The sequence below is a fragment of the Ascaphus truei genome, chromosome 6 (assembly GCF_040206685.1).
Source record: "Ascaphus truei isolate aAscTru1 chromosome 6, aAscTru1.hap1, whole genome shotgun sequence".
NCBI classification, from domain to species: Eukaryota; Metazoa; Chordata; class Amphibia; order Anura; family Ascaphidae; genus Ascaphus; species Ascaphus truei.
The window spans coordinates 61,622,198-61,648,733 of record NC_134488.1 but is presented as its reverse complement, the minus strand read 5'-3'; the positions used below and the strand labels follow the sequence as shown (position 1 = coordinate 61,648,733).

At 44.5% G+C, this 26,536-nt stretch overlaps 1 protein-coding gene across 4 annotated transcripts; it reads left to right on the top strand.

Annotated features, from left to right (window-relative positions):
• The first annotated feature begins 159 nt into the window (after positions 1-159).
• On the top strand, positions 160-26,087 carry OSCP1 (organic solute carrier partner 1). 4 transcript variants are annotated; one of them, XR_012802183.1, is made up of 11 exons: positions 160-1,340; positions 3,009-3,038; positions 7,305-7,459; positions 9,825-9,992; positions 11,541-11,621; positions 13,245-13,348; positions 13,664-13,792; positions 14,014-14,083; positions 14,178-14,254; positions 14,782-14,921; positions 15,416-15,479. XR_012802183.1 is itself a non-coding variant. In XM_075604529.1 (11 exons), exons 1-11 carry the CDS (start codon positions 1,229-1,231, stop codon positions 24,545-24,547), a joined length of 1,161 nt encoding a protein of 386 aa, XP_075460644.1. In that variant the 5' UTR covers positions 161-1,228; the 3' UTR covers positions 24,548-26,087. The 4 variants fall into 4 exon arrangements, 3 of the variants coding, with proteins under 3 accessions (XP_075460644.1, XP_075460643.1, XP_075460645.1); XM_075604529.1 differs by lacking the exon at positions 14,178-14,254 and adding an exon at positions 24,431-26,087 and having other exon boundaries at positions 161-1,340; positions 15,416-15,470; XM_075604528.1 differs by lacking the exon at positions 14,178-14,254 and adding an exon at positions 24,431-26,087 and having other exon boundaries at positions 163-1,340.
• The last annotated feature ends 449 nt before the right edge of the window (positions 26,088-26,536 follow it).

Genomic DNA, 26,536 nt, shown 5'->3' with positions numbered 1-26,536 from the left:
TACCCTCTGCATCCCATTATAATCCCATAAGAAGGGAAGCCATGCATTCCATGACTTCACTAGCATAAATACAGCATCCAGAGGCAGCAGCAAGGCACGCTCTGATTGGCTGATCCGGCCCAGCCCGTGACCTAGCAACGGAGCTGTGGCGTCTGCGGCCTATAAGCACGAAGAGTCTGGGGGAGGCCTGACCGGAACCAGGGCTGAGGGGGGAACCGAACACCGGGGCGAGACAAGAGGGGCCGGGAACTTAGGGGGGCTGTACTTCCTGCCCTGTATCCCCTGCTCTCTCTGTCACTCCCTGCCCTATACCCTCTGCGCTCTCTGTGTGACTCCCTGCCCTATATCCTCTGCTCTCTCTGTGTGACTCCCTGCCCTCTGCCCTCTCTGTGTGACTCCCTGCCCTATATCCTCTGCTCTCTCTGTGTGACTCCCTGCCCTCTGCCCTCTCTGTGTGATTCCCTGCCCTGTATCCCCTGCTCTCTCTGTGTGACTCCCTGCCCTATACCCTGTGCTCTCTCTGTGTGACTCCCTGCCCTATACCCTGTGCTCTCTCTGTGTGACTCCCTGCCCTATACCCTGTGCTCTCTCTGTGTGACTCCCTGCCCTATACCCTCTGCTCTCTCTGTGTGACTCCCTGCCCTATACCCTCTGCTCTCTCTGTGTGACTCCCTGCCCTATATCCTCTGATCTCTCTGTGTGACTCCCTGCCCTATACCCTCTGTTCTCTCTGTGTGACTCCCTGCCCTATACCCTCTGCTCTCTCTGTGTGACTCCCTGCCCTATACCCTCTGCTCTCTCTGTGTGACTCCCTGCCCTATACCCTCTGCTCTCTCTGTGTGACTCCCTGCCCTATACCCTCTGATCTCTCTGTGTGACTCCCTGCCCTATACCCTCTGATCTCTCTGTGTGACTCCCTGCCCTATACCCTATCTTCTCTCTGTGTGACTCCCTGCCCTATACCCTCTCTTCTCTCTGTGGTACTCCCTGCCCTATACCCTCTGCTCTCTCTGTGGTACTCCCTGCCCTATACCCTCTCTTCTCTCTGTGGTACTCCCTGCCCTATACCCTCTGCTCTCTCTGTGGTACTCCCTGCCCTATGCCCTCTGCTCTCTCTGTGTGACTCCCTGCCCTATACCCTCATTTCTCCCTGCTGTCTTTGTGTGATTCCCTGCCCTGTAACCCCTGTTTTCCCTGTGTGTATCACTCCCGTCCTATCCCCACAGTCATGTCTCTGCGCACACTCCCCCTGCTCTTCATAAACCTGGGGGGAGAGATGCTTTACATCCTAGACCAGCGTCTGCGAGCTCAGAACATCCCCCCGGATAAAGCCAAGAAAGGTGCGTGCGACAACATAACCCTGATACCTCCACCCCAAAAAACTACTACGAGAGGCCGTACACGCATGGAAATGCCTCCCGGTAGATGCGGTAGAGTGGAAACGACATGGTATAATCATAGGGACACTCAGAGGCCTCTGGGAAGTATCTAACCCCTCCTTAAACTCCTCCTTACCTCTAGCATGGAAGGGGTACAATTGATATGTCCACCCAACTTCAAATGCATGAAGCTCGTTAATCATGTTTCTTACATATGATGCATGTGGCTAGGGAGAAGTGAGATCTAAACTTTGATATTGTTAATATAATGTACTTAAATTGTGTCAACATGTTCTGTAGTGCAGTACAATGTGTGTGAAGACAATAACCATGAAATTACACATTAACATACACTGGTATAGTAGGTAAGGAGGGTCCAACGCCTAAAAGCTGACAATTTATAATGTGTAATTTAACATCTTGCTCCATATAACCGCTCCCTATAACTCCTCCTATTACTCCGTATAACCGTTCTCTATAATTCCTCATATTGCTTCATATAACTCCTTTTATTAACCTCTTCCCTATAACACCTACTGCTCCATATAACTCCTCCTATTTCTCCATATAACTCCTCCTATTTCTCCATATAACTCCTCCTATTTCTCCATATAACCGCGTCCTATAAGTCCTCCTGTTGTTCCATATTCATGTGACCTACAACACCTCCTTATAGGAGTTATAGGGAGCAGTTATATGGAGCAATCAGAGGAATTATAGGAAGCGGTTATATGGAGAAATAGGAGGAATGGGGTGGGGGGGAGTTATTTAATACTCCGTCATAATTTCATTTGTTATTTGACTCTTCTCCATCTATGAAAAGTCAAAATAGTTTCTTGCAGCTGACACTGACTGAACAAGCTATGTGTGATGTGATACATTTCAGGAACATAATACGTGATGTTGGGGAAGAATGAGTGAAGGCAAATGTAAGGAATGTTATACAATATATCTAAAGGCCAGTTACTGAGGGATCAGCGCTCTCATCCCAAGAGCATGGTCATGTGTGTGCTCCAGATGCTACTATCAGTTACTGGGGAAATTGCTTCTCTTCATTAGCTATACAGCAATTACCATTTTCAACCACAAGCATTGCTAAAAGCTAATTAATGGCAACTTTTGTGCCTTTTAGACTTTTAAAAAAGAATTGTGTTAAAGATCAAGTTAGGAAAGTTTTTATTTTATGTAAACAATTTGCGTTAACGTTATTACAGTAAAAAATAACTGATCGTTCCATCGATAAAACCTTGTGTACTTTTACTTCTGAAACCAAAATCAGAGCACGTTTGGTTCCCTTGCCACAAAGTGTACTGTATGTTCTCGGAATGAAAAAAAACAACATAATATACAGTACTTGTTTAAGTTAAGAAAGAGCATGTCAGGAAAGATACACAGTGGTGTTTATTTGATCAAAAATCAACAATGACAGAGTTTTCTTGACGGGTGCAGCTTTTGAGAGAATCGGGGAAGCCATTGCAGGAAGTTGGAATTCAGGTCTGCAGAACATTACACGTCTACACATTAGGGTTCAATCCATTCAGTAATACGTTCTTGTATAACACTCTTTTGAAATGTTGATGTGATATTTTGTTTTCTCGTATCAACCTCTGCTTTGTCTGCTCCTCGTAGACGATTGGACAGACCAGGACAGAAAACGAGGTACTGTGCACCTTAGACGAGATAAGATGACGCCTCTATAACACTGGGGCCTTGTTGCCTTTTCCTCATGCTTTTGGCACTTTAGGGGCATTGCTGTGCGGTTTCAACACAAATTCATCAGTTTAGGTTATAGGAGAAGCTAAAGGGATATGTCTTTAATATTAACCCCTTCGCTGCCATATACAGTAGTTGAAAATGTTTCTCAGCATAATTTTTTATATAAAGGGTTCTTGCTCATATCTACAAAGCAGTTCCATAACACACCGGTGGACACCTTACAGCCTATTCACTTGGCGCTAGAAGATGGAGCAGCACTGCTTTGTAAATATGGGCTTTAGTCCCTTAGTTTGTACATAACATTTTAGGCTTTTAGGATATTAGATTTACAGCTATGTGTGTAGCCCATGTTTTCAACTACATCTGTAAAGAACATTCATGATGGCCCAATACATTATTACTGCCTGTTAAAAAAAAGCGTGTGTGGTGAGCACCCGCATGTTAAGTGAAACTTCTATGTGTATGCTCCAATACATCTTCCTGTGCTAGAAGACATCTTAAGGCCCATTTACTTGAATGTGCCGTCTGGCCCTGGAAGAACAACATCATTTTGTTTACCTCATGTAAATGTGCGTCTTGTAAAACTGAATGTAGATGACACCTTGCTGGTCAATTTTTGGACCAACTGCATCCAGAGTCACAACTGATGAGAGAGTGAGGCCATATTGAGGGCTGTTATGAAGACAATAGAGGTAATTAAAATGTACAATGGAGGTAATTAAAATGTGCAATCTTGAAGACTGCAGGGAACCAGCGTACCATGGAACTCTGCCAGAAACACTGGCCCAATGTAAAAGAAGACTGTGAAGAAGGGGTTTCCTGTAGTCAGGAACCTGGACCCCAGAGCTTGCCAGGACAACACAATCATCCATCACCTCATTTAAACCCATTAAACATATCACCTTTTATTAAATTGTACTCATGTGAGACTTCACATTTAACACCTTTCATGCCATTGGCTAACACTAATTGTGTGTGTGTGTCACCTTGCTTCTGCACATGCGCGCCGGAGGTCTCTGCGCATTCGCGCCAGCCCCGGCAGCTGCTACGCATGAGACAGACCCTTTTGCCCACAATGACGTCATTTTCTTTACTCTACTTCCGGCACCATGAAGGTAATTTGTGTAAGTGACATTTTTGTAGGTGCCAGCAAATAACTTTCACTTCAAAAATCAGATCTAAATCCCAGCTGAATCAGATCTAAACCCCAGCTGGAATTCGTGACTGGTGAAAGGGTCTATCTGCCCATCGGGAAAACATATAGACCTTTCCAGTGGGGATAATGCTAATCATTTACTTACTAGTAATTCATTACACAGAGTCACTGAACTTAGAGCAACGTTGAAGCCTTGAATTATATACAGACATGTTAAGCCTTTAAAGCTAATTCTATGAAAACTTTAAAGTAAATAAATATTAATGTAATAAAAACGATGTAAGAAATATGCAGAAATATATATCATTTCAGACTGAAAAAATATGCTTTACAAAGAGATTAATATGAAGGGGAAGCTGGCTTCCATTTCTGCTTTTGCCCTTTCCACCTCTGCTGGTAGGCTGTTGCATGTGTTCCACTACCCTTTTGGTAACGAAAGGACTTTCTCACTTCTCTCTTGTGTCTGTCTGTCCGCTATGTACAGTATAACACCCCTAACGCTTTCCTTCCGTGGCCTCTTTTAGACCCTACATACACTAAGCTTGCTTTGTTATGAGATGGAAGAGGTAGATCACTAACTAAGAATTAGGAGAGGCCTTGCGATGAAGCCATTTACCATTGAAGTAGGATATCCCTGGTACAGATCCAGAGGATGTTCCCTGTGACATTCGGCATGTTATTTGATCTCCATAAAATAGATTCTTCTTAGGGACAGGGAATCATTGTGTAGATTGTACCTTGTATAGCGTGACTAGTGTTACTTACTTGGGTATTCAATTGGTGCCACTGGATGGTTTTCTTTGGTTATAACATCCTGGATGAGGGCTATTTACTGTAGCTTTTGCCAGTAAAGATAAGATTTAAAAAAAAAAAAAATCTCAGTTTTTGGACACTGGGAATTTGAGATGCTCCAATAACTGGTGTCAAGTCAATGGCAACTAATGCTGAATGAACTCCGATACCTGTTATCGAAGCTTTGTGAATTCACCCCTTGTGGGTCTTTATATATTTGCTCATTACTGTGATTTGACTATAAATTGATGTCAGTGTTTTACATGTGCCAGTTCACCATTTAAGGATCAGTTTTATGGAGCAATGGGAAATGTTACCATCTCACCTTCTATAATGGGATGTAATGCTTTTTGCTTCCCTGTCTGTCATTCCCATTCCCTTTATTCTACGTTAATAAACTCTGGTATAAAGTAGCGGCTTAGCTGTAGTGTCGCTGTCTTTTGAAGTGGGTGAGCTTGTTCTGAATCCTAATGTCAGATACTAAAATCAAACTGTAAGATCTCCAGAGCTTACTGTGATGCAACAGAAAAGTGAACAAGCGCAAAAAAAAACACCTTTTAAAGAATCTATATCTCAAACTTAGTGTAAACAGTGAAGTGAAACATCTTAAAGAATATACTATATAACCCTCGGGACAACTACTGCTCCTTAGAAAGGGGCGTTGAAGGATTTGGCAAACAATTCTCAGAAAATCTTCAGCACAAGAGAGCCCCAGGTATATACAAAAATAGAGAGAGACTATAGTACAGATCTATATGAAAATAGAGAGTGAATGGATAGACTATTTTGTTCCACTCTTGATGTGAGAAATATTCCAGCGGTTTAGCAAATTCTTCGATGCAATTAGTGGGTCTTCTGAGCTGCTGGAAATCAAGGGTCTTCCATATTCAAAAAGACAAGAAGAAAGGCATACTGTAGTACAATATCGTTTATAACATGTTAAATGGATAGAGAGTTGATGTAAATGCCCTCACACATTCACAATAGAAATCTCAGAAATAGACCACTCAATTTGGTCAGAGATGGGACACTGTTGCTCCACTCCCAGCTGGTGCTGATGACAAAGCTCCCTCACCGGCTCTCATGACATCACTTCCGAATCCTTCTGTCACTCAGGGGGCGGCGTGGTAATTCTCTGGCTCCAGCTGGTTAAGGTCCACAGTTTAGGAAGTTCAATGGTCCTGTGCGTTTCCCTCTGCAAGCTTCGTCAGGGGCTGTGGGTTAACCTCGGATATCTCCATCCTTTAATACCTTCACGGTACGATGACGTCACGACGAAGTATTTAAAATCCATAAATAACAATTACAAAAACCTAATTAGTATCTCATTGCAAGCCTAAACTAGTTAAATACTGCAAAAACAAGAAGCAAAAGCTTGGGTAAGCTAAAACAATTGACTAAATCCTTTTTAAAGCTGCAGTTCAAGCAATATCCTCCTACATGTGTGTTTTTTTGTTTTTTTTTAAATAGATCAGTTCTGTACTATGAGAAAATACTTGTAGCATATAAAAAATAAAAATAAAACAATTTTAAAGACATTTTTTAATGTATTCTAATGTAACAGGTATTTTTCTTCCTATAGCAACCATATACAAAGTCACATCACCTTCCCCTTCTGAAACAGCATCACCTTTTTGAGCCCTGCCCTAACTAGCATTGAACCAACTGAATCTCATACCTGCCTGGTCACATGATCTTCCTCACAAACCTTTGTCTGTCAGTGCAGCAGAAGATTACCCAAGATGCATTTAGTGAACCCCCAGCCGAATTTCAGCGATCGGTTACAGGAGAACGGATTGATCAGCAACTTAGCTAATCCCTTGTCAGTGTGAAGATTGTATTGTTGCACGTATTGAATGGCATTTTGTTAAATGACAGCTTGAACTGCAGCTTTAAGGGGGAGTTCTGCTTCAATCTATATCTATTTTGTTTAATTTACATGTAATTTTGAACCTTCTAGCAGTGACATACACAGACATACACAGCAGTCAAATAGTGTGTTAAGTAAAGCAAGTAATGTAATTAATATTAGATATTGCGCTTGACTCAAACATTCCAGCAAATTGCCCTAATTTTGCTACTACCCCTTTTATTTCCACTAGATGATTTGTCCCTTAGACTAGAGTATCCATATTCATACCTGCAGAAAATGCTTTACAAAACCTGGCCTTCTTCCAAGATTTCCCTAGCACCACTATAGAAAGAACAGAATCCCGTGTCCTGCTGCTTCACCAGTGACCACTCATGCTCTCCTCTTCCAGTTATGAATGACATCATCACCACAATGTTCAATAAGAAGTTCATGGAGGAGTTGTTTAAGCCACAGGAGCTGTATTCCAAGAAGGCTCTGAGGACCGTGTTTGATCGGTTGGCCCACGCTTCCATCATGAGGTTGAACCAAGCGAGCATGGACAAGGTACGTAAGGGGCCTGAAGAAGCTGGGTGTTCAGGGGTTTTCACCATTGTATAGGGAAGTGATTCATGGACAACCCTTCAGTAGAAGCGGTCAAGGCAAAAGGGACTTAAAATGTGCAAACGAATAAGGACTACTTAACCCACCTAATATACTCATCTTAAACTCCTGCAAAGCCTCAGACACTATTTTAACCCCTTCCTTTCTCCCCCGTATATGATATCCTTATGTACTTCCCATAAATATAAAGTATTGTTATTTGTTTACTAATACAGTACACTACACATCTGAGAGGCTGGTCCATGCACCCACTATTTTGGATAAGTATTTCCTCATGTTACCCTGAGTATCCCATCCTTCATCTTTAGCGCATAACCTCTTGTTCTAGCAAAAATGCTTCCCTCTTGCCCATTTGATATACAGTATGTGAAAGTTTCCCTCATATCTCCTCTCCCACCCTTTCTCCAAGACTATACATGTTGAGTCTCTCCTGATAAGTTTTATGCTGTAAAACATGCAATATATTAGTTGCTAATGGCTTAGAAAAAGTGGCACCGTGATTGATTTAAAAAATAAAAAATCCACATTTATTAAACACTGGGACAAAGCTATCTAACTTACATTTTTGAAAAATTTCTTAGAAGATTTAGTCAAACAGATAGGGGGCTGGTGTTTCTAAAATAAACCCTTTCTTAATTAAAATGAAATTAGAACTTTTGGTGTGTAAATTAAAAAGTAGTAGTACTCCAAACCCACCAATACTACCGCATGTTTACCGCCGCTAGTTACCTTTACTTGGGTTGCTTCTCTTGATTATTTTTGCTTCTAAAGCTTAGAACCATAATTTGGTGGAATTTGATGATCAAGTAAAGTTTTACAGTAAGTAGGGAAAATGAACAGACTGAATAGGCCACACGTTTCTTATATCCTGGTCATAAGGAGAGGGTGGGAACGCGTTAAACCGTAAAAGAAAAACGGTCTCCTAAAAATCCCTGAAAAAAAAACCAAATGATGGATGTCACGGGAGACCAGGTTTATCAACACATTTATACCGGGATCATATGATTGAGCAAAACAAGGAGGTAAAATAAATTGTCTTTTATTTCTGGAAAAGACAAACACACAATGTAACACAATTTACACTAAAAATACACTTACTTTGGAAATCTGGGGTAACACAAACTACCTTTTCTAGTTGTAGGGGCTTATGACCAAGCTTACCCTTGTAACCATTGCAAAACAAACAGCAAAATAATCTAGGCAGCTTTTCCTTCAAGTAGCCTTTTCTGCTAGAGACTTGTAATTGGACACTTAGCCGCTGAGAATCTTAGATGACTTACTCAGAGCTTGGAATTCTTGGAACACACATTGAATCACACCTCTGGGATGGAACTTGCTGTCTTATACACTTTGGGACAGGCAGTCCCACAGCTTGTCCACCAACCCTTGGTGTGGGAATTTCATCGCTGACCAATTACACAATTTGCCAGGTTTGTGAAAGCTGGCACATATGGCTTCAGAAAAGTAAGAGGGCATGTGCGCAGATCGCCATCTTGCTCACTTACTATTCCAAGCCCCCCGCAGGCTCAATGCCCAAAAGTCTGGGGCAGGTGACAACTGGCCAGGATAGCTTGCCTTCATCCCATGATGCTAGCACTTAACTTGGCTATCCTGCCCATCTGGCTGCTCACACCTATTGCACAAGTGTTACTTTGATCTATGGGACTTCCAGGAGACGAGCTGGCACCAAAACCTGGGGTGGCCAGGAGTTCTCCTTTGATCCCGAGATGAAAAGACCCTGCCTTATGTTACATGTATAAAGTAAAACATATTTTCTTAAATCACTGCTGCTTAATAAAATATACTTCTATACACGCTTCTGTTAAAATATGTTACAGTCTTTTGGTGTATTGAGCTAGAGTGTAAGCTAACCTGCTTCCTTTACACTAACCTGTATCCCTTACACACTGCAAGGCAACACATGCGCAATACATGGGTCCAAGAGCTAACACTCTAAGACCCCAAAACACAGTTCAGGGGCAACCAAGTGGGCTTAACCTTTATTAGTGAGCCTGGTTACCCCCTCAGCGTCACAATGGATAAAGAGGATACCTTTTTAAATGTGCAGTCTCCCCTTCTCCCATAAGACACCTTTCGTCAGTAGAAAAAAACCTTCCAGCATATTGACTTGAATGAGCTGCAAGGTGTCTTCCAGCGCCAAAAGATGCCTTATGGCAGAAGACTGCTTAGTAAACATGGCCCATATCCTTTACCCTACATTTGCTTTTGTTTTTCGAAGGTGCAGTAACACGGATATAACTCTTAACCTCCTCCTTCCTTATATTGATCTTTCGTTTTGTGGATTCAGCTGTATGACCTGATGACCATGGCCTTCAAGTACCAGGTTCTGCTGTGCCCACGCCCCAAAGACATCCTACTGGTCACTTTCAACCATATGGATGCCATCAAGGATTTCATCCGAGACTCTCCCAGCATTCTGAATCAAGTGGACGAGACCTTCCGTCAGCTTATTGACGTAAGGGCAAGGCGTTGATGCTTAAAGTTGTTAAGGCAAAGCAGAACATTTTTGGATATGTAAACCCTCCACTACTGTTAAAAATGCACTGATCGAAATTTCCCCGCCCTTCCCCCCCCTCCGCATTCTATTTTTTTTCTTGCCTTTTCCAAGGCTGCTTTTATTTTTTAAATCTGATGCTCTGTTCAAGATATATATATATATATATATATATATGCACTCTAAAGGTCACCATGGTAACCTCAGAGGCTAGAGATTAGGGAAGACATGATTTATAACATTTATAACATTACTAAAACATAAACAAAGAGCAGGACTTGCTCAGAGGGGGATATACTAACATTTATATATGAGTTAAACTCATACAGGCTTCAGGGCAGATTACTGCTTTAATTATAGGCCTGTCTGGTGGCAAAATAATTATTAGCCGTTTTTTATTTAACATTTTTTGTAGACTTATTAATTTTATTTAACATGTTTTAGGTACTATTTCATCTTATATTTAAAATGATTATTTCATTTTATAGTGGTCCTATCAATACAGAAATTTAGTGACTTATTTACACACAGCAGATAACTAATATTAAATTGGGTCAAGAGTACAACAATTCTACACTTCGTAATAAATTAGCTGTATAGTTCCACTCCTACATAACGGCTTCTTAAACAATAAGCTATTGGACTTTACACTCTAAAAAAAGCAATATGAAAAGGGCTTCCACTCTTTCAGCCACAATGAAGAAATGCATCCATTTTTAAGAGGGCCCATGGAAAATCTTTTACAGCAATATTTCTACTAAACATAAAAGTCCTGGAAGATTTGACAATAAAGTTTATGCTCCGAATACAAAATCTTGGGAGTTGTAGTTTGGGGTGTCTGCTGGACATCTGCTCTGGAACTCTGCAGTTTTTCAAAGTCCTAGTAGAGTTGGTCCTAGAGAAGTGTAGGTTTAGGCCTCGTCCATGGTTCCGGCGGGCGTGCTGAGGCGCGCTGAGGCTCAGGGAAAGCGGGTGCTTTCCCTTGCCTTAAAAAGCGCGCCGTCAGGGGGCGGGCCAGTGATGCCACTGAGCTGGTTCGCCCTCATTGGGCGAACCGCTCATGTGATCGGCCCTGCGCTTCGCCGAGCGCTGAAATGTAAAATTCTGGTAAGACCTACGCTTCCGCGCGCTTGCGGAAGCGTAGACGAGCCCCTACTAAAGCCGCTCTAATTGCGGCTGTAGGGGCTCAGTGCTGAGCGGAAGCGCGCCTCCGCCAGCAAGCAGCAACCATGGACGAGGCCTTACATGGACCAACATACTGTAGGAGAGGGCCTCAGATACATTTATAGTATACAGAGCTTTCCAAACTTTACTTGTCTCTTCATTATGTCTATGCGGGTCAGGAAAGATTCCTCTATGAAGAATTCTCATGTTGGTGCATTCAAATCTGTCACAACCCAAGATGAAAACCTTTGCATAAATGAGAATGGGAAAGAACATTATACGAAACAAAAGGATTGTTAAAAGGCAGCATCAATTTAATATGTGGATTTGTTTTTGCTCCTACAGATGTATAACTGTCTCCCAGCCGGAGAATTTCAGCTTATTCGGCAAACCCTGCTTATCTTCTTCCAAGATATGCACATCAGGGTAGGTGTTCCTTGTGGACCTCTTCTCTAGGAAAAGGGCCTTTTAACAACAGCTTAATTAACACTGTATTGCACACACATCCAGCGATTAATAAGTGCAAGTGTTTTACCAGGTATTCTTTCCTGCACGCCTCACTTCCCCCTCAGTATAAATGTGATCATCTTGTTCAAGATGTTATTTGTCATAGACCTTCATGGGAACCGCCTCTACAATAGTGTACAAAATAAAGCATACTCGACTCGGTAAAAATATATGCACCTGGATGCAAAACTGGTTGATAGATAGATTACAGTGAGTGGTCGTAAATTGAACTTTTTACGGTTGGGCTAAAGTTGTGAGTGGAGTGCCTCATGGATCGGAACTGAGACTCATGCTTATTAACTGGGTTATTAATGACTTTGAGGTTGGCATAGAGAGTAAAGTCTCCACCTTTGCTGATGACACTAAATTGTGTAAGGTAGTAGAATCAGAGCAGGATGTAATTTCTCTCTAGAAGGACTTGGAGAGACTGGAAACTTGGGCAGGTAAATGGAAGACGAGGTTTAATTCGGATAAATGTAAGGTTATGCATTTGAGAAACAAGAATAAACAGGCAACTTACAAATTAAATGGGGATAAATTAGGAGAATCCTTGATCGAGAAGGATTTAGGAGTGCTTGTAGACAGCAGGCTTAGCAATAGTGTCCCAAATCAGGCAGTAGCTGCAAAGGCAAACACGATCTTATCTTGCATTAAACAGGCAATGGATGGAAGGGAAGTAAACATAATTATGCTCCTCTATAAAGCATTAGTAAGACCACAACTTGAATATGGAGTACAGTTTTGGACACCACTCCATAAAAAATTACATTATGGAACTAGAAAAAGTTCAAAAAGCCACCAAATTAATAAAGGGGATGGATAATGTGATTTATGAGGAGAGGCTAGCTGAATTAGATTTGTTTACATTAGAAAAGAGGCGCCTAAGAGGGGATATGATAACTATTCAAAAATGTATTCGGGGACAATACAAGTAGCTTGTACTGCCCAAGGTCAGTGCAAACAACACATAGTCACCCCTTTAAGGTTGTAGGAAAGGAGATTTCACCAGCAACAAAGGAAAGGGTTCTTTGCAGTATGGGCAGTTAAAATGTCTTCATAATAAGGTTGGACATCTTTTTAGAAAGGAAAGGTATGCAGGGATATACCAAATAAGTAAACATGGGAAGGGTGTTGATCCAGGGAGTAATCTGATATCCAATATTTGGAGTCAGGAAGGAATTTATTTTTTCCCTTATGAGATATCATTAGATGATATTTCACTGGAGTTTTTTGGTTGCCTTCCTCTGGATCAATATATTGTAAATACAAATATACGCCAAGTATCTGTTGTCTAAATTTAGCATAGGTGGAACTAGATGGACGTATGTCTTTTTTTTTCAACCTCATCTACTATGTAGCTATGTAATAAGTGATTTCTCCCCATAGACTTTCATGGGATACCCCTCTACAAGAAGTGATTTCTTCCCATAGATTTGTATGGGATCCCCTTGTACACAAAATTCTTTGCCCCCCATGGACTTTCATGGGACCCCCCTCTACAAGAAATGCAGTATTTCACGCTCTCTCTCTTTTTCTCTGCAGGTTTCCATCTTCCTGAAGGACAAAGTCCAGAACTCCAACGGGCGCTTTGTGCTTCCCACATCCGGGCCCGTCCCATGGGGTACTGAGGTTCCTGGGCTCATCAGGTGAATCTTACATAGCTCTGGTACAGAGACCTCCTTAGCATTGCTATTTTGTAAAGGGCAGGCAACAGCTTTGTTAGGATACATATATGCAACAAAATATCATCGCACTCAAAAATATAAAAAATAAATAAAGACGAGATGTCTTCTTCATCAAAAGAAAGACATTCACATAAACCAATTGGAGAAAACTTACACTGCTCAAAAATGCTGTATACACTCAGCGCTATCATGACAGGTACACATAAATAATCCCACAAATGCGATCTTCATTACATGCAAGGAAATCGATCCATTCTCATGCAGCTCTTCCTTCAGGGTGTTCAGTTACAAAGGAGAGGAAGTGAAAAGAGTGGAATTTCAGAACGGTGGGAATTACATCACTCCGCTCCGGGAGGGATCCTACGATCTATGCGGAGACAGAGTGCTCAAGCTGGGGACCAACATGTAAGTTATATTTGCATACGCATTACACAGAGGGTTGAGGCTGGGAACAAACCCCACACAACCAACTTCAGTGTTCGAAGCCTAAACCACATCTCCACAGGAAAACAAACTGTTTTAAGCAACTTTAACATAATGGAAGATTCAGTTCAGCGGAAGAATGCAGGCCACTGCTGCATTAAACCTGGTTATAAGATGTGAATTTGGCTGTTCTGTATCAACAGGTACAGCATAAGCCGCTCTGTGGAAACTCACATGTCTGGGACATTGAAGAGTTCAGCATCTCACACCAAGGTTAGGCCAACAAACTGAAGTGCTGTATGTTTAATGAGTGGTTTCATAAGCAAGGAATGATTGAGAACTACATACTCGTTTATGTTTCAAACAGACAATGATAGAGGCAACATACCTAGAAACCGAGTGCACTGCATGTTTCAGGAGAGGTTTAGAAAGAGAATCATACAGGTGACTTACTCAACAAACGATATCCATGTATGTTTTTTTAGACACGTATAAACAGAGTGATGGGAAGCATTATACTGCACTGAGATTTTGATTCTAACCAGACGGAGAATACAACCTGTCGCAAACATTTAAAATTCCCGTGATCCTTTACATACTTACTGTATGCCACAATCCATACATGGAATGTATTATTGCTATATCTCTACTTGCATAGTAGGTAAAGTTAAAAAAAAGACCTATGTCCATCAAGTTAAACTTAAATATTCCCCAGTGTTCATGGAGGGAAAAGCATAGGGAGTATTTAACTCTGGGCCTTGAACTATTTATTTAGTCACCAGGGTCATAAACTCCCCACCTGGCCTGAGAGATTCGTGAAAAATTGAAAGTTCCAATGTGTAAACAAACTTTTGTAGGGTTATTTGCAGGGCTGACATTTCCATGCCACTCTATGCATTGTAAACATCTGTCTAGGATGAGCGGAGCTCCCTGTCTCTGCCCTAATACTGAATCTCCCTTTATTTCTGTAGGAGAACGTTGTGCCGAACCCCCTGGCAAAAGAGGAGCTTAACCTTCTGGCACAACTAATAGGGGGTATGGAGCTAAAGAAACCGCCTGGCAGTGATCACGGCTTCCGACTGAACCTGTTTACGACCGACAAAGAAGAAGAGTAAGTGTCAAATTGGGGACTACTTATCAGAGGATACAGATGCTCTTCATGAAGAATATATATTTCTTAGGGGCTGATTCTATATGTGCCGTTTTATCTGAAAACGGTCAAATCGACCGCTTGAGCACATATAATATAGAGTCAGCTCCTTAGACTCGTATTCAATACAGTAATAAACGGGTAAAACACACTATCATTGTACTGAATGCAGCTTGTATATTCTCCCGCTTCTCACTATATTGAATAAGGAGTTAGGTGTTTTTATTCTGCTATATATCAATCTTTTCCCCCAAAAAAATCTCACCAAGGAATGACGTGACAAACATATATAACCACCCTTCTGATCTAACCATTGGCAAAAAAAGAGCACATCATCCTCAGAGTCAAATATTACTTTACGGTTAATAAAGTCACTCCAGAGACTGGTGAACTTGCAACTGGCTGAGATCATCCTCTTGAATTAATGTCCTATTTTGTTTTTCCCTTTTAAAAAGGCATGCAGCCCTCACACGGCCGGATGAACTCTCATATAAAGTCATCAACATTCAGGCGAGTGATGTAAGTGGAACATGTTCATTAAAGAGATCTCGAGTCTCTGCCCTCTTCTTCCACATTTATGTAGGCAGAGTAAAAAGAAGCATAAAAAGTAGTGGCACTCCGGTGATCTTAAAAATAAACTATGAGTTTATTATAGAGAGATCGAAGTTTCACTCCGCTTGCGAACCTTGATCAAGCGGACCGCAACGTCGATCTATGTATAATGAACTCATAGGGCCTCATGCTATAAGCAGCAATAAGCCACTTATCGCCAAAAAAGCCTACAGCGATTCAGTAAGGCCAGATTAGCCGGCGATAAGAGGCAAAATCGCCGGGTTTTTGTTTGCCGAGGTGGGGGGGGGAAATCGCCAGCCGCTCTAGACAGGAGATTTCCTATGCAAATCATCCTGCCACAAAAAGTTGGCAAGAAGGTGGGGAGAAGCTGCCGATAAGCGGCGAGACAGCACTTAGAAAAAAAATGCATTTTCCTGCATCGGATTGATGCCGGGAGACTCCGGAGCGGATATCCATTAATATCAGCACCGAAGACCCCCGGCATTAGTCGAATGCATGAAAAATGCATTTACAGGCAACTTCATTACCTTAGCGGCTAACCGCTAAGGCAATGAAGGGGTTAACCACCAGTGTCATGCTTATTGTGGGTAGCGGGTGTGGGTAAAGGTGGTATTTGGCCCTTGGTGGGTGTTTAGGCCTTGCGAGGGTGTTGCGGGTGGACTTAACCCATTCATTACCTAAGCAGTTAATACCGCTACGGTAATGAAGGGGTTAACCCCTACCGCCACCCACCCGGTAAACCTAAACATATATCCTTGGGGCTACTACCCACAATAAACCAAAATACACACAACAGCCCTACTACCCACCTCCTAGGCTCCCAATAACCATAACAATATTTAATAAACACCAATACACAACCCACCCACCCCCTGTGCCCCCACATAAAACCATTTTTTTTTTAAGACACAGGATTAATACCCCAGGCTGGCGGGCGTCCTCGCGGGTGTCCATGGGTCCCACAGGGCACCCCGGGGGGTTCCCACAGGTGTCTGAGGGCCCTTGGGTTGTCCCTGCGAGTGTCCGTGGGCTTCCAGGTGGTCCCCGCTGGTGTCCGAGGGCCCCAACGGGATCCACGGGTCATCTCCACAGGTGTCTGGTAGCCCCGGGTGGTTCCCACGGATGTCTGGTGACCCTCGGGGGGTCCCCATGGGGCCCCACTGAGGTCGCCGTGTCCTCCCCTCAGGTCTCCGTGGGTCGTCAGGTGGTCCCCATGGGCGTCCGGGGGTCCTCGAGTGGTCCTCGTGGACGTCCGTGGGTCCTCGGGTGGTCTCCGTCTGTCCCTGCTGGCTTGCGGTACCATTCCTGTATTAAAAAAATAAACATGGCCTACATTTCAATAAATACACTTCGGCCCCCCCCCCCAAACACGTACAGTAATGTGCAAAATAACTATTATCCAGATATGGATAATAGATTATTTGTCCATTATTAAACACAACATTAGCTAGGCAGCATAAATAAAGTAAATAAAAACCGTTCTACTTACCCTTGCCAACATGAAGGGCGTCCTCATCAGCATACTGAAGGGCCATGTCCTCCGATGCCAGCAACAATACATAAAAAATACAATCTAATAGCCCCTAGTCCCTTAATCACCTTGACGATTAATAACCACTGTAGTAATTAAGGGGTTAGCCCACCCTCCCCTGCTACCCACCCGGGAGGCCTAACCACCCACCACGGACCCACTATACCCACTCTGTACCCACTGTGCCATAATACTGTGAGGATTCTGGAGTCACGACGCTCACGGCGTGCTCCTCACTTACCTGCAGCTCCGTCTTGGTCCCCCGCGGCTCACATGGACTCCGGAAGCAAGCCGCCGATCTCCATTGCTCCTATGCGCGCGCGCGCACGTCTGCTTCCCTCTTCTGCCCTCGGATCAGGGCGTGGGTCCGCGCACGCAGCCACTGGTGCTGCTACACGGAGGCGCGGCCACACAGAGGCGCCCCCGCCTCTTAAAGGCACAGCACCCCAAACTATTGCTACGATTAAATGCAGTCAGACTACTGGGCTTTATGGCTCCTTCCCTGGGACTCATTCTGGACCTATCCCTGCTGTAGCCTGGCCCTTCCACATACCTCCACCTTGCTGCACTGCTATTGGACCCTCTCTCCTATATATACCTTGCAGAGTCACTAACTCATTGGCTGAGCATAGAACCAGTTGTTCTCATCACTCTCTGCCTCCCTAGTTCTATTTTGCAGACTTCCTCGTGAACCGAACCGGCTTCCGCTACATCTTCCTGTACCTCTGGCATCCCGAACTCGGCATACGGCTACACGACTCTCCGCACCTCTGGCATCCCGATCCTGGCTTACGGTAAACGACAACGTCCCTCTCTCTAACCCTGGACTTAGCAAACGGCCTCCACTACCAACCGTACCTCTCCTACCCCGATCCGGAATCCCAGACCAATCTACTCTCAAGACGTGCCCTCGTGGCTGTGGGTGGCGTTCTAACCTTTCCCACCTCAGCACCGCGGTCCCGTCTCGTTTGTGGTGAGCACATCCTTACATTATGCTCAGCCCTACAAACATGGACCCCGCTGAGGTGGAGCGCACTTTAAATGCCCATACTGCTCTTTTTACCAGACTAGAGGCTTATCTGGACCAAGCAGATAGACGAACGGATACGTTGCAGCAAAGCGTCCATGCCTTTACTCTTCAAGTTCGAGCCCTCACTCGGCAACCTCCACCCGTGGCACCCTTTGCACCGGCTAATCCTTTTCCGACACCTCCGTTCGCTCCGGAACCACTTATTCCGCCTCCCAAACACTATGCGGGGGATCACCAAGGATGCCGGGGTTTCATTAACCAATGTCTCGTCCAATTTCGTCTCTCTCCCTCTCGCTTTGTGTCTTCTGTCTCCAGGGTTGGCTACATCTACTCCCTTCTCACCGACCAGGCACTGGCATGGGCGCTCTCACACAGGACATCGATCTCTTCGTCGAGGAATTCCGAAGAGTCTTCGATACCCCAGCACGGAAGTTAACGGCAGCTTCTTCTCTCCACCACATAACCCAGGGAGATCGTTCTGTTGCCGTGTATGCTGTGGAGTTCCGCACTCTTGCTGCTGAGACGGGTTGGAATAATGAAGCTCTATCTTCTGCGTTCTGGCAAGGTCTGTCTAAAACCCTAAAGGATGAGCTCGCCGCGCGAGATCGTCCCACTAACCTAGAGGAGTTAATCGCTTTGGCTGTTCGTGTGGATCAGCGCCTACTGGAGCGGAAATACGAACGTTCTCATTACCGTCAACGGGTTTCAAGAAGTCTTGCTCCCTCCTTCGTGGCTCCGTCACCTTCTTCCGGGGACATTCCTGAACCAATGCAGTTGGGAGGCAACAGGCTGTCTCCTGCTGAGAAACAACGTCGGCGCAAGGCCGGACTTTGCATGTACTGTGGCAATTCCAGTCACGCTTTACCCCAGTGTCCTCACAAACCGGGAAACGCCAGCTCCCAATGAGATACCGGAGAGTTTCGTTGGGAATACTGACACTTTCTCCCATCGTCAAAGACGTCCTTCCCACCAGGATAACCTTGCCTATAACACTGTCTGGAGAGGGGTTTCACACCCGGGCACGGGCGTTCATTGATTCCGGTTCTGCAGGTAATTTCATTGATGAGACTTTTGCTAGACAGAACAATATCCCATTTATCAACAGGAGGACGCCTGTAGGCCTGGAGGCCATTGACGGTCGACCTCTAAAGCCGGCATTTATCACGCTACAGACGGTGCCTCTTCTACTGCAGTTCGTCGACGTCCATACGGAGATCATTACCCTCTATGTAATCCACACTCCCTCTGCTGAGCTGATTTTGGGTCTTCCTTGGCTTCAACTTCATAATCCTCGCATCAACTGGACGGATCGGGAACCCGTTCAGTGGGCTCCTTCTTGTGCCAAGACATGTACCAGGGTTTTCCAGAGCATTGGTGGAGTGTCTACCATATCAGAGAAGATCAACTCCTTACCTTCTGTGTACTGGGAATTCCGTGACGTATTCGACAAGGCACGTTCCGAGGTTCTACCTCTGCATCGTTCTTTTGATTGTCCTATTGACTTACTTCCTGGCGCACCTCTTCCCAGGGGAAGATCCTATCCTCTCTCTCTCCCAGAGACAAAGGCCATGAACACTTACATTGCTGAGAACTTAGAAAGGGGTTTCATCAGAAAATCTTCCTCCCCGGTCGGAGCAGGCTTCTTCTTTGTCAAGAAGAAGGACGGTTCTCTCCGTCCATGCATAGACTACCGGGGTTTGAATAATATCACACGCAAAAATCGCTACCCTCTGCCTTTGATTCCGGAACTCTTCGACCGCCTCCAGGGAGCAACTATCTTTTCTAAACTGGATCTAAGAGGTGCCTACAATTTAGTAAGGATACGAGAGGGGGACGAGTGGAAGACTGCTTTTAACACCCATGACGGCCACTACGAATACCTGGTTATGCCGTTCGGTTTGTGCAACGCACCAGCAGTTTTCCAGGATTTTGTCAATGAGATTTTTCGGGACATTCTTAACACATTTCTTATTGTTTACTTAGATGACATCCTCATCTTTTCTAAATCCGTTCAAGAACACCTTAAACACGTTCAACAAGTACTGTTACGTCTTCGGGAGAATCATCTCTTTGCGAAATTGGAGAAATGTCAGTTCCACCTCAAATCAGTGGCGTTTTTGGGTTACGTTATCTCGGACTCCGGTTTCGATATGGATCCAGAGAAACTTAAGGCTATTTTGGATTGGCCTCGTCCGACCACTCTCAAAGCCGTACAACGCTTTTTAGGTTTTGCAAACTATTATCGACGTTTCATCCGCAATTTTTCTTCTACCGTATCTCCCATAACTGCCCTCACTAAAAAGGGTGCAGATCCTTCATCATGGTCGGAGACCGCCATAGGGGCGTTTGATATGCTAAAGAAGGCTTTCGTGTCTGCTCCCATCCTCACCCACCCAGATCCTAAACTCCCTTTTACCTTGGAGGTAGATACATCGGACATCGGGGCTGGGGCTGTCTTGTCCCAGAGAACATCTCCTTTAGCCAGACTGCACCCATGTGCATTTTTTTCGAAGAAATTTTCGTCCGCAGAACGGAATTATGATGTCGGGAATAGGGAGCTTTTGGCGATCAAATTGGCTTTAGAAGAGTGGAGACACTTCTTAGAGGGTACTGAGACACCCATTACCATTCTTACGGACCATAAGAACCTCCTCTACCTAGAAGGGGCACGTCGTTTGAACGCTCGACAAGCCCGCTGGGCTTTGTTTTTTTCACGTTTTAATTTTCTTATCTCCTTCATTCCTGGCTCCAAGAATCTAAAGGCGGACGCCCTATCTCGACAGTTCCTTGCGGAGGACAGGTCTGAGGAGCAGCTTGAGTCTATTATTCCCTCTAGTTGTATCCTGTCCGCTAACTCCTTTGATATCATGGGCAAGATTCAATCCGAACAGTCACAGACTCCTGGGGGACTCAAGGTTCCGGAGGGAAGACTCTACACGGCACCCCAACACCGCAAAAAGGTTCTCGAGTGGTGTCATTCCTCTAAATCGGCAGGACACCCAGGGATACGGAAGACCAACGACCTGGTTCAATGTACCTTCTGGTGGCCAGAGAGGGCTAAAGACGTGGTGGAGTTTGTCAAAGCATGTAGCATTTGCGCTCGCAACAAGGTACCTCGAGTCAGACCTGCTGGGCTTCTTCTTCCTTTACCCATTCCAGACCGTCCCTGGAATCATATTTCTATGGACTTCATTGTAGAGCTTCCAGACTCCAAAGGAAAGAATACGATTCTGGTGGTCATCGATCGTTTTTCCAAACAGACGCACCTTGTTCCTTTGAGGGGTCTTCCGAATTCCTCCAGGCTGGCAGATGTCTTCATCCAGGAGATTTTTCGTCTTCACGGAGTACCTTCTACCATTGTCTCTGATCGTGGGTCTCAATTCGTGTCAAGATTTTGGCGTGCCTTTTCCCAAAAATTGGGGATTTCACTTCAGTTCTCCTCAGGATACCATCCACAGACCAATGGGCAAACGGAGAGGGCCAACCAAAACCTGGAACAGTACCTTCGATGTTTTATAACTGATACGCAGGAAGACTGGGTGGATCTGCTTCCTTGGACTGAGTTTGCTCTGAACTCTCTTCGCAATGACTCTACCCAAGAATCTCCATTCTTTATAAATTATGGATTTCATCCTTCCCGGTCACCCTTCTCTTCGCTATCCTCAGGGGTACCAGCAGTGGACAAGCACGTCTCCCGCCTGAAGGTCTTATGGTCCAATCTTCAGGAGAACTTAAGGGTAGCTACAGGGAGACAGAAACTCCAGAAAGATCGCCTTCGACGCCAAGTGCCGGAGTTCGCCCCAGGAGACAGGGTGTGGCTTTCGTCTAGGAATATCCGACTGAAGGTTCCCACCATGAAGCTTGCTCCCAAGTTCCTCGGTCCCTTTCCCGTGGTTAGGAGGATTAATCCTGTGGCTTACGAGCTACGCCTTCCACCTTCTATGAAGATACCTTCGGTCTTCCATGTGTCCTTACTTAAACCAGTGTTTCGGAGTCCTCGCTTTTCCAAGAATACTTCTTCTCCACGTCCGATTATGATTCAGGGTCAACAGGAGTACGAGGTTCAGTTTGTCCTGGATTCGAGAATTTCCAGAGGAGGAGTACAATACCTGGTCCACTGGAGGGGGTTCGGACCAGAGGAACGTTCTTGGATTCCTCACCGGGATCTTCACGCACCTTGGCTTCTCCAGGCTTTTCATCATAGAAATCCCTCCAAGCCTTAGCATGGTCGCCCGGAGGTCACCCCTGAAGGGGGGGGGTACTGTGAGGATTCTGGAGTCACACCGCTCACGGCGTGCTCCTCACTTACCTGCAGCTCCGTCTGGGTCCCCCGCGGCTCACATGGACTCCGGAAGCAAGCCGCCGATCTCCATTGCTCCTATGCGCGCGCGCGCACGTCTGCTTCCCTCTTCTGCCCTTGGATCAGGGCGTGGGTCCGCGCACGCAGCCACTGGCACTGCTACACGGAGGCGTGGCCACACAGAGGCGCACCCGCCTCTTAAAGGCACAGCACCCCAAACTATTGCTACGATTAAATGCAGTCCGACTACTGGGCTTTATGGCTCCTTCCCTGGGACTCATTCTGGACCTATCCCTGCTGTAACCAGGCCCTTCCACACACCTCCACCTTGCTGCACTGCTATTGGACCCTCTCTCCTATATATACCTTGCAGAGTCACTAACTCATTGGCTGAGCATAGAACCAGTTGTTCTCATCACTCTCTGCCTCCCTAGTTCTATTTTGCAGACTTCCTCGTGAACCGAACCGGCTTCCGTTACGTCTTCCTGTACCTCTGGCATCCCGAACTCGGCATACGGCTACACGACTCTCCGCACCTCTGGCATCCCGATCCTGGCTTACGATAAACGACAACGTCCCTCTCTCTAACCCTGGACTTGGCAAACGGCCTCCACTACCAACCGTACCTCTCCTACCCCGATCCGGAATCCCAGACCAATCTACTCTCAAGACGTGCCCTCGTGGCTGTGGGTGGCGTTCTAACCTTTCCCACCTTAGCACCGCGGTCCCGTCTCGTTTGTGGTGAGCACATCCTTACAAATACTACATCATGCCCATATAATATGGGCATGATAAGCTACTATAGCAGTCAATGGTAACCCCAATACCAAAGCATGAATGTTCAAATACACAAGAATAAAACCTAAAGCACCTAAATCCCCAGAAACACAAATTACAAGCACTAGCCAACCAATCGGTTACCTAAATAAAACCACTAACAAATCGCATCACTAGCCAAAAAAATAAATGTAATAGCTAAAAGCACTAACCAACACAACAATTAGTTAATCCAACCACTAGATAACGCCAGTTTAAACCAGTAGCCAACAAAATACATCAATAAATAAAAACGCAAGGGGATCTCCGGAGCAGAGCCGCGTTGATTTCAGGTCCGTGTACCCCCTGTTTCCCGAGATACATGCCCCGTTATGGGGTGCCGGCATCTCCTATGCATGTAAATGTCCCACGTCACGTGATCGGGAACATTTCCATGCAATAGACATCCCTGGCACCCCATAACGGGGCCTGTATCTCGGGAAGCAGGGGGTCCTCGGACCTGAAATCAACGCGGCTCTGCTACGGAGACCCCCTGCTCATCTACACTAGTGATAAAATTTAAATAAAAAATAATTTCAGAGGGCCGATCATCTCGTCGCCGGCTCCTCGCCATTTTAGCAAATTTTGCTATCACAGGTATCCGGGTCTTTCTGCATACCGTAATAGCAACGCTGGCAAAAATGGCCATTTAAAAATCGTGGTGATTTTTTTCTATCAGAGTTCACTTCATGAGTCCCATCGTTTCTTTTGAAGATCAGCAGCGTGCCACTACTTTTTATTCTTTGGATTATCGACAGTTTGTGTGATTACACTGGACTGCTTAGCACCTGTGGCAGCTATTTCAAGTACCGTGAGTGCACCTCTCCTTGGACTACAGTAAATATAATGCCTTTTTTTACTAAATGGTGCTAAGCCATAAGACTCCTTAAATTACATTCAAGTGAATTGGCACTATCACAGTTTATGAAGGACCTCCTATGACCGATTGTATATGTGTGTGCATAATAATGCCTACGATCCTATGCTATGACTGAGCAGACACTTGCAGGTAGCTCGGGTGTATTGTGTCAAGACCAACTAGACTATGTGCTATTGTACAGAATAATAGAACACATGGATATTGCATGCTGATGTTGTGTGACCGTGTACTCGGGTCATTGTGACAGCTCTATTACACAGGCTGGGTCTGTCCCATCAGCCCCTGTGTAGCTTTAAAGCAGTCTGTATGTATTGAAATTCCAGGTTCTCTTTCCCTTCAGGATCAGGAGAGGAACAAAGAGTTGACTCGAATCATGGGGGAGTTCAGATCTGAGGAGCAGAGTGTTCAGAGCACCAGCAAAGGAGATGACCTGTTAGCCCTGATGGACGGACTGTGAAGAGTCATGTGTAGCTATGTTACCAGAGAAGGGTTTCTGACCCCAAAACTTACTCATACACTTTACAATCCACATCTTTAGAGCTGAGCTTTTGGCCACTTCTAACCCCTTTAGTGCCAGAGTCACCTGCTTCCTTTGTCGGGACTCACTGGCAGTGAGGGGGTTAAAGCTGAGATTGCCACTCACTTTTAAAATGAGCAGCTTGAACAAACTATTTATACTTTAAGCAAGTCACTTTATCTCCCTTTGCCCCAGGCTCCAAAATTGGAGTGTAAGCTCTTAAGCGCAGCGAATAATGGTTCCTGAAAAAAAATCATTTACACATGTGTTCAGCTCATCTTCTCTCTCCCTCAATGGTGTGTGTATGTGTATAATTTGGGGGTGTGGGGTGCACTGTTAATCAGTATACAGGAACGGATACTGCGGAATAATAAAATGCCAATAAAGACAGGCACTTCCAAATGAAGCGGTTTCACCCTTTGAGTGCTGAAGGGGCTGCGGCACTACGTGATCGCTCCATCACCCCTACAAAAACGAGCCCCTGAAGTGCCAGACCCCATGACATAGTAGTTAATGAAGTCAAAGTTTTGGCTTCAAAAAGAGCCTTTGACAAAGGAATGGAATGCTTGTGTCCTCAATATGGGTTTTGTATAATACACTTCATTGCTCTAACCTTTGCTCTAACCTGCTGGTGGTCTCCCTTAGTATATTTATTGCTGCCCCACAAGCTTTTAACGCCTTTCCTGCAAGGGAATACTCTGCCCCCCTGGCAGCACAAAGGGGTGAAATGTTGACATTTCCCATGTGCTAAGTTTTCAGCCTGTGCCTCCTCACCCGCTGCTCTGCATACTTTAAACTACATTAGAAATGTTGATACGAGTGTGTATTTATGACACGTTGTTAGCATGAAGTGGCTGTATTAGGTGGTATACATGTTCTTATCGTGTCCCGCACTGCTTTGAGTCTTGGTTCTACGTAATGTCCTATCCATGCCTTACCTCTTTGCTCATGTGTTACACCCTTGCTGAACATTACAGGATAGATACAATTACTCCAAAGGACCAGTACCTGGCAGTCGTGTTAGTCTATCCCTGGTTGCCGGCAACTTTGGAGACTTATCCAATTGATTTAAGAACAACTCTCTGCACTGCAAGATTAGAAAGGTTACACCATCAACAAATATATGTATTTTACAAAAATGACGTTAGATGATGCTTTATATGCTCTTATGCTTTATAGTATTTAGTGTAATGATGTTTTAACGCAGATACCTCAGTCGCTATTGCGACATTCACTTCTCTCCTCTCCTGCTTGGTGATTTCTTGTTATTAACTCTTTCAGTGCCTGGGGACCTGCATAGAATTACTGGCCCCTGGACCATTACAGGACCTGTGATGTTAAAATATGAATGTGTTTCCCCCCCCCCCCCCCCCCCCACTCTCTCTTAAAGCTGATTTTAAGTAAAATACAAGCAGATTTACGAGGTATAGTGTATTTTCAAAATTGTTTAAATAATTGAAAAAAATTAAAATAAAAATACTGTACAGTTCGGTCTACTTTGTATTTATTATGTTTTTAACATGTTATGATTTTCTGCAAGTCTCACTGATTTATTATTTTTTTTTTTAGCATTTGAGTCTCCAACTTCAATGGAGTCTCACTATTAAAAATAATCGGCACCTTTTGATTTAATATAACTGTATATTACATTCATTATTATAATTTATATAGCTCTCAAAAGATCAAGACAATGACCGAAAGTGAGATGGGAGGATGAAATCAGAAAATGTGTTGGAGCAATGTGGAGAAGAGAGGCTTGCAACTGCAGTAGAAGATCATTTAGAAGGCCTTCATCCAGCAGTGGATCAACAAGGGCTGCTGATGATAATATCTATATACCTATTTCTCTAAGGGTGTCTGCACATCCCTCTGTGATAGGCTGAACAGTCTGTCACTCACCCAGCGACAGCCATTGAGGATACACATCCC

Bases quoted from the DNA above. Each gene is read 5' to 3' on its own strand.
- OSCP1 (XM_075604528.1), top strand. From the start codon at position 1,229: ATGTCTCTGCGCACACTCCCCCTGCTCTTCATAAACCTGGGGGGAGAG. The intron at 3,039-7,304 runs GTACTGTGCACC...CTCCTCTTCCAG, and splicing joins AGACCAGGACAGAAAACGAG to TTATGAATGACATCATCACC. The intron at 13,349-13,663 runs GTGAATCTTACA...CTCTTCCTTCAG, and splicing joins GAGGTTCCTGGGCTCATCAG to GGTGTTCAGTTACAAAGGAG.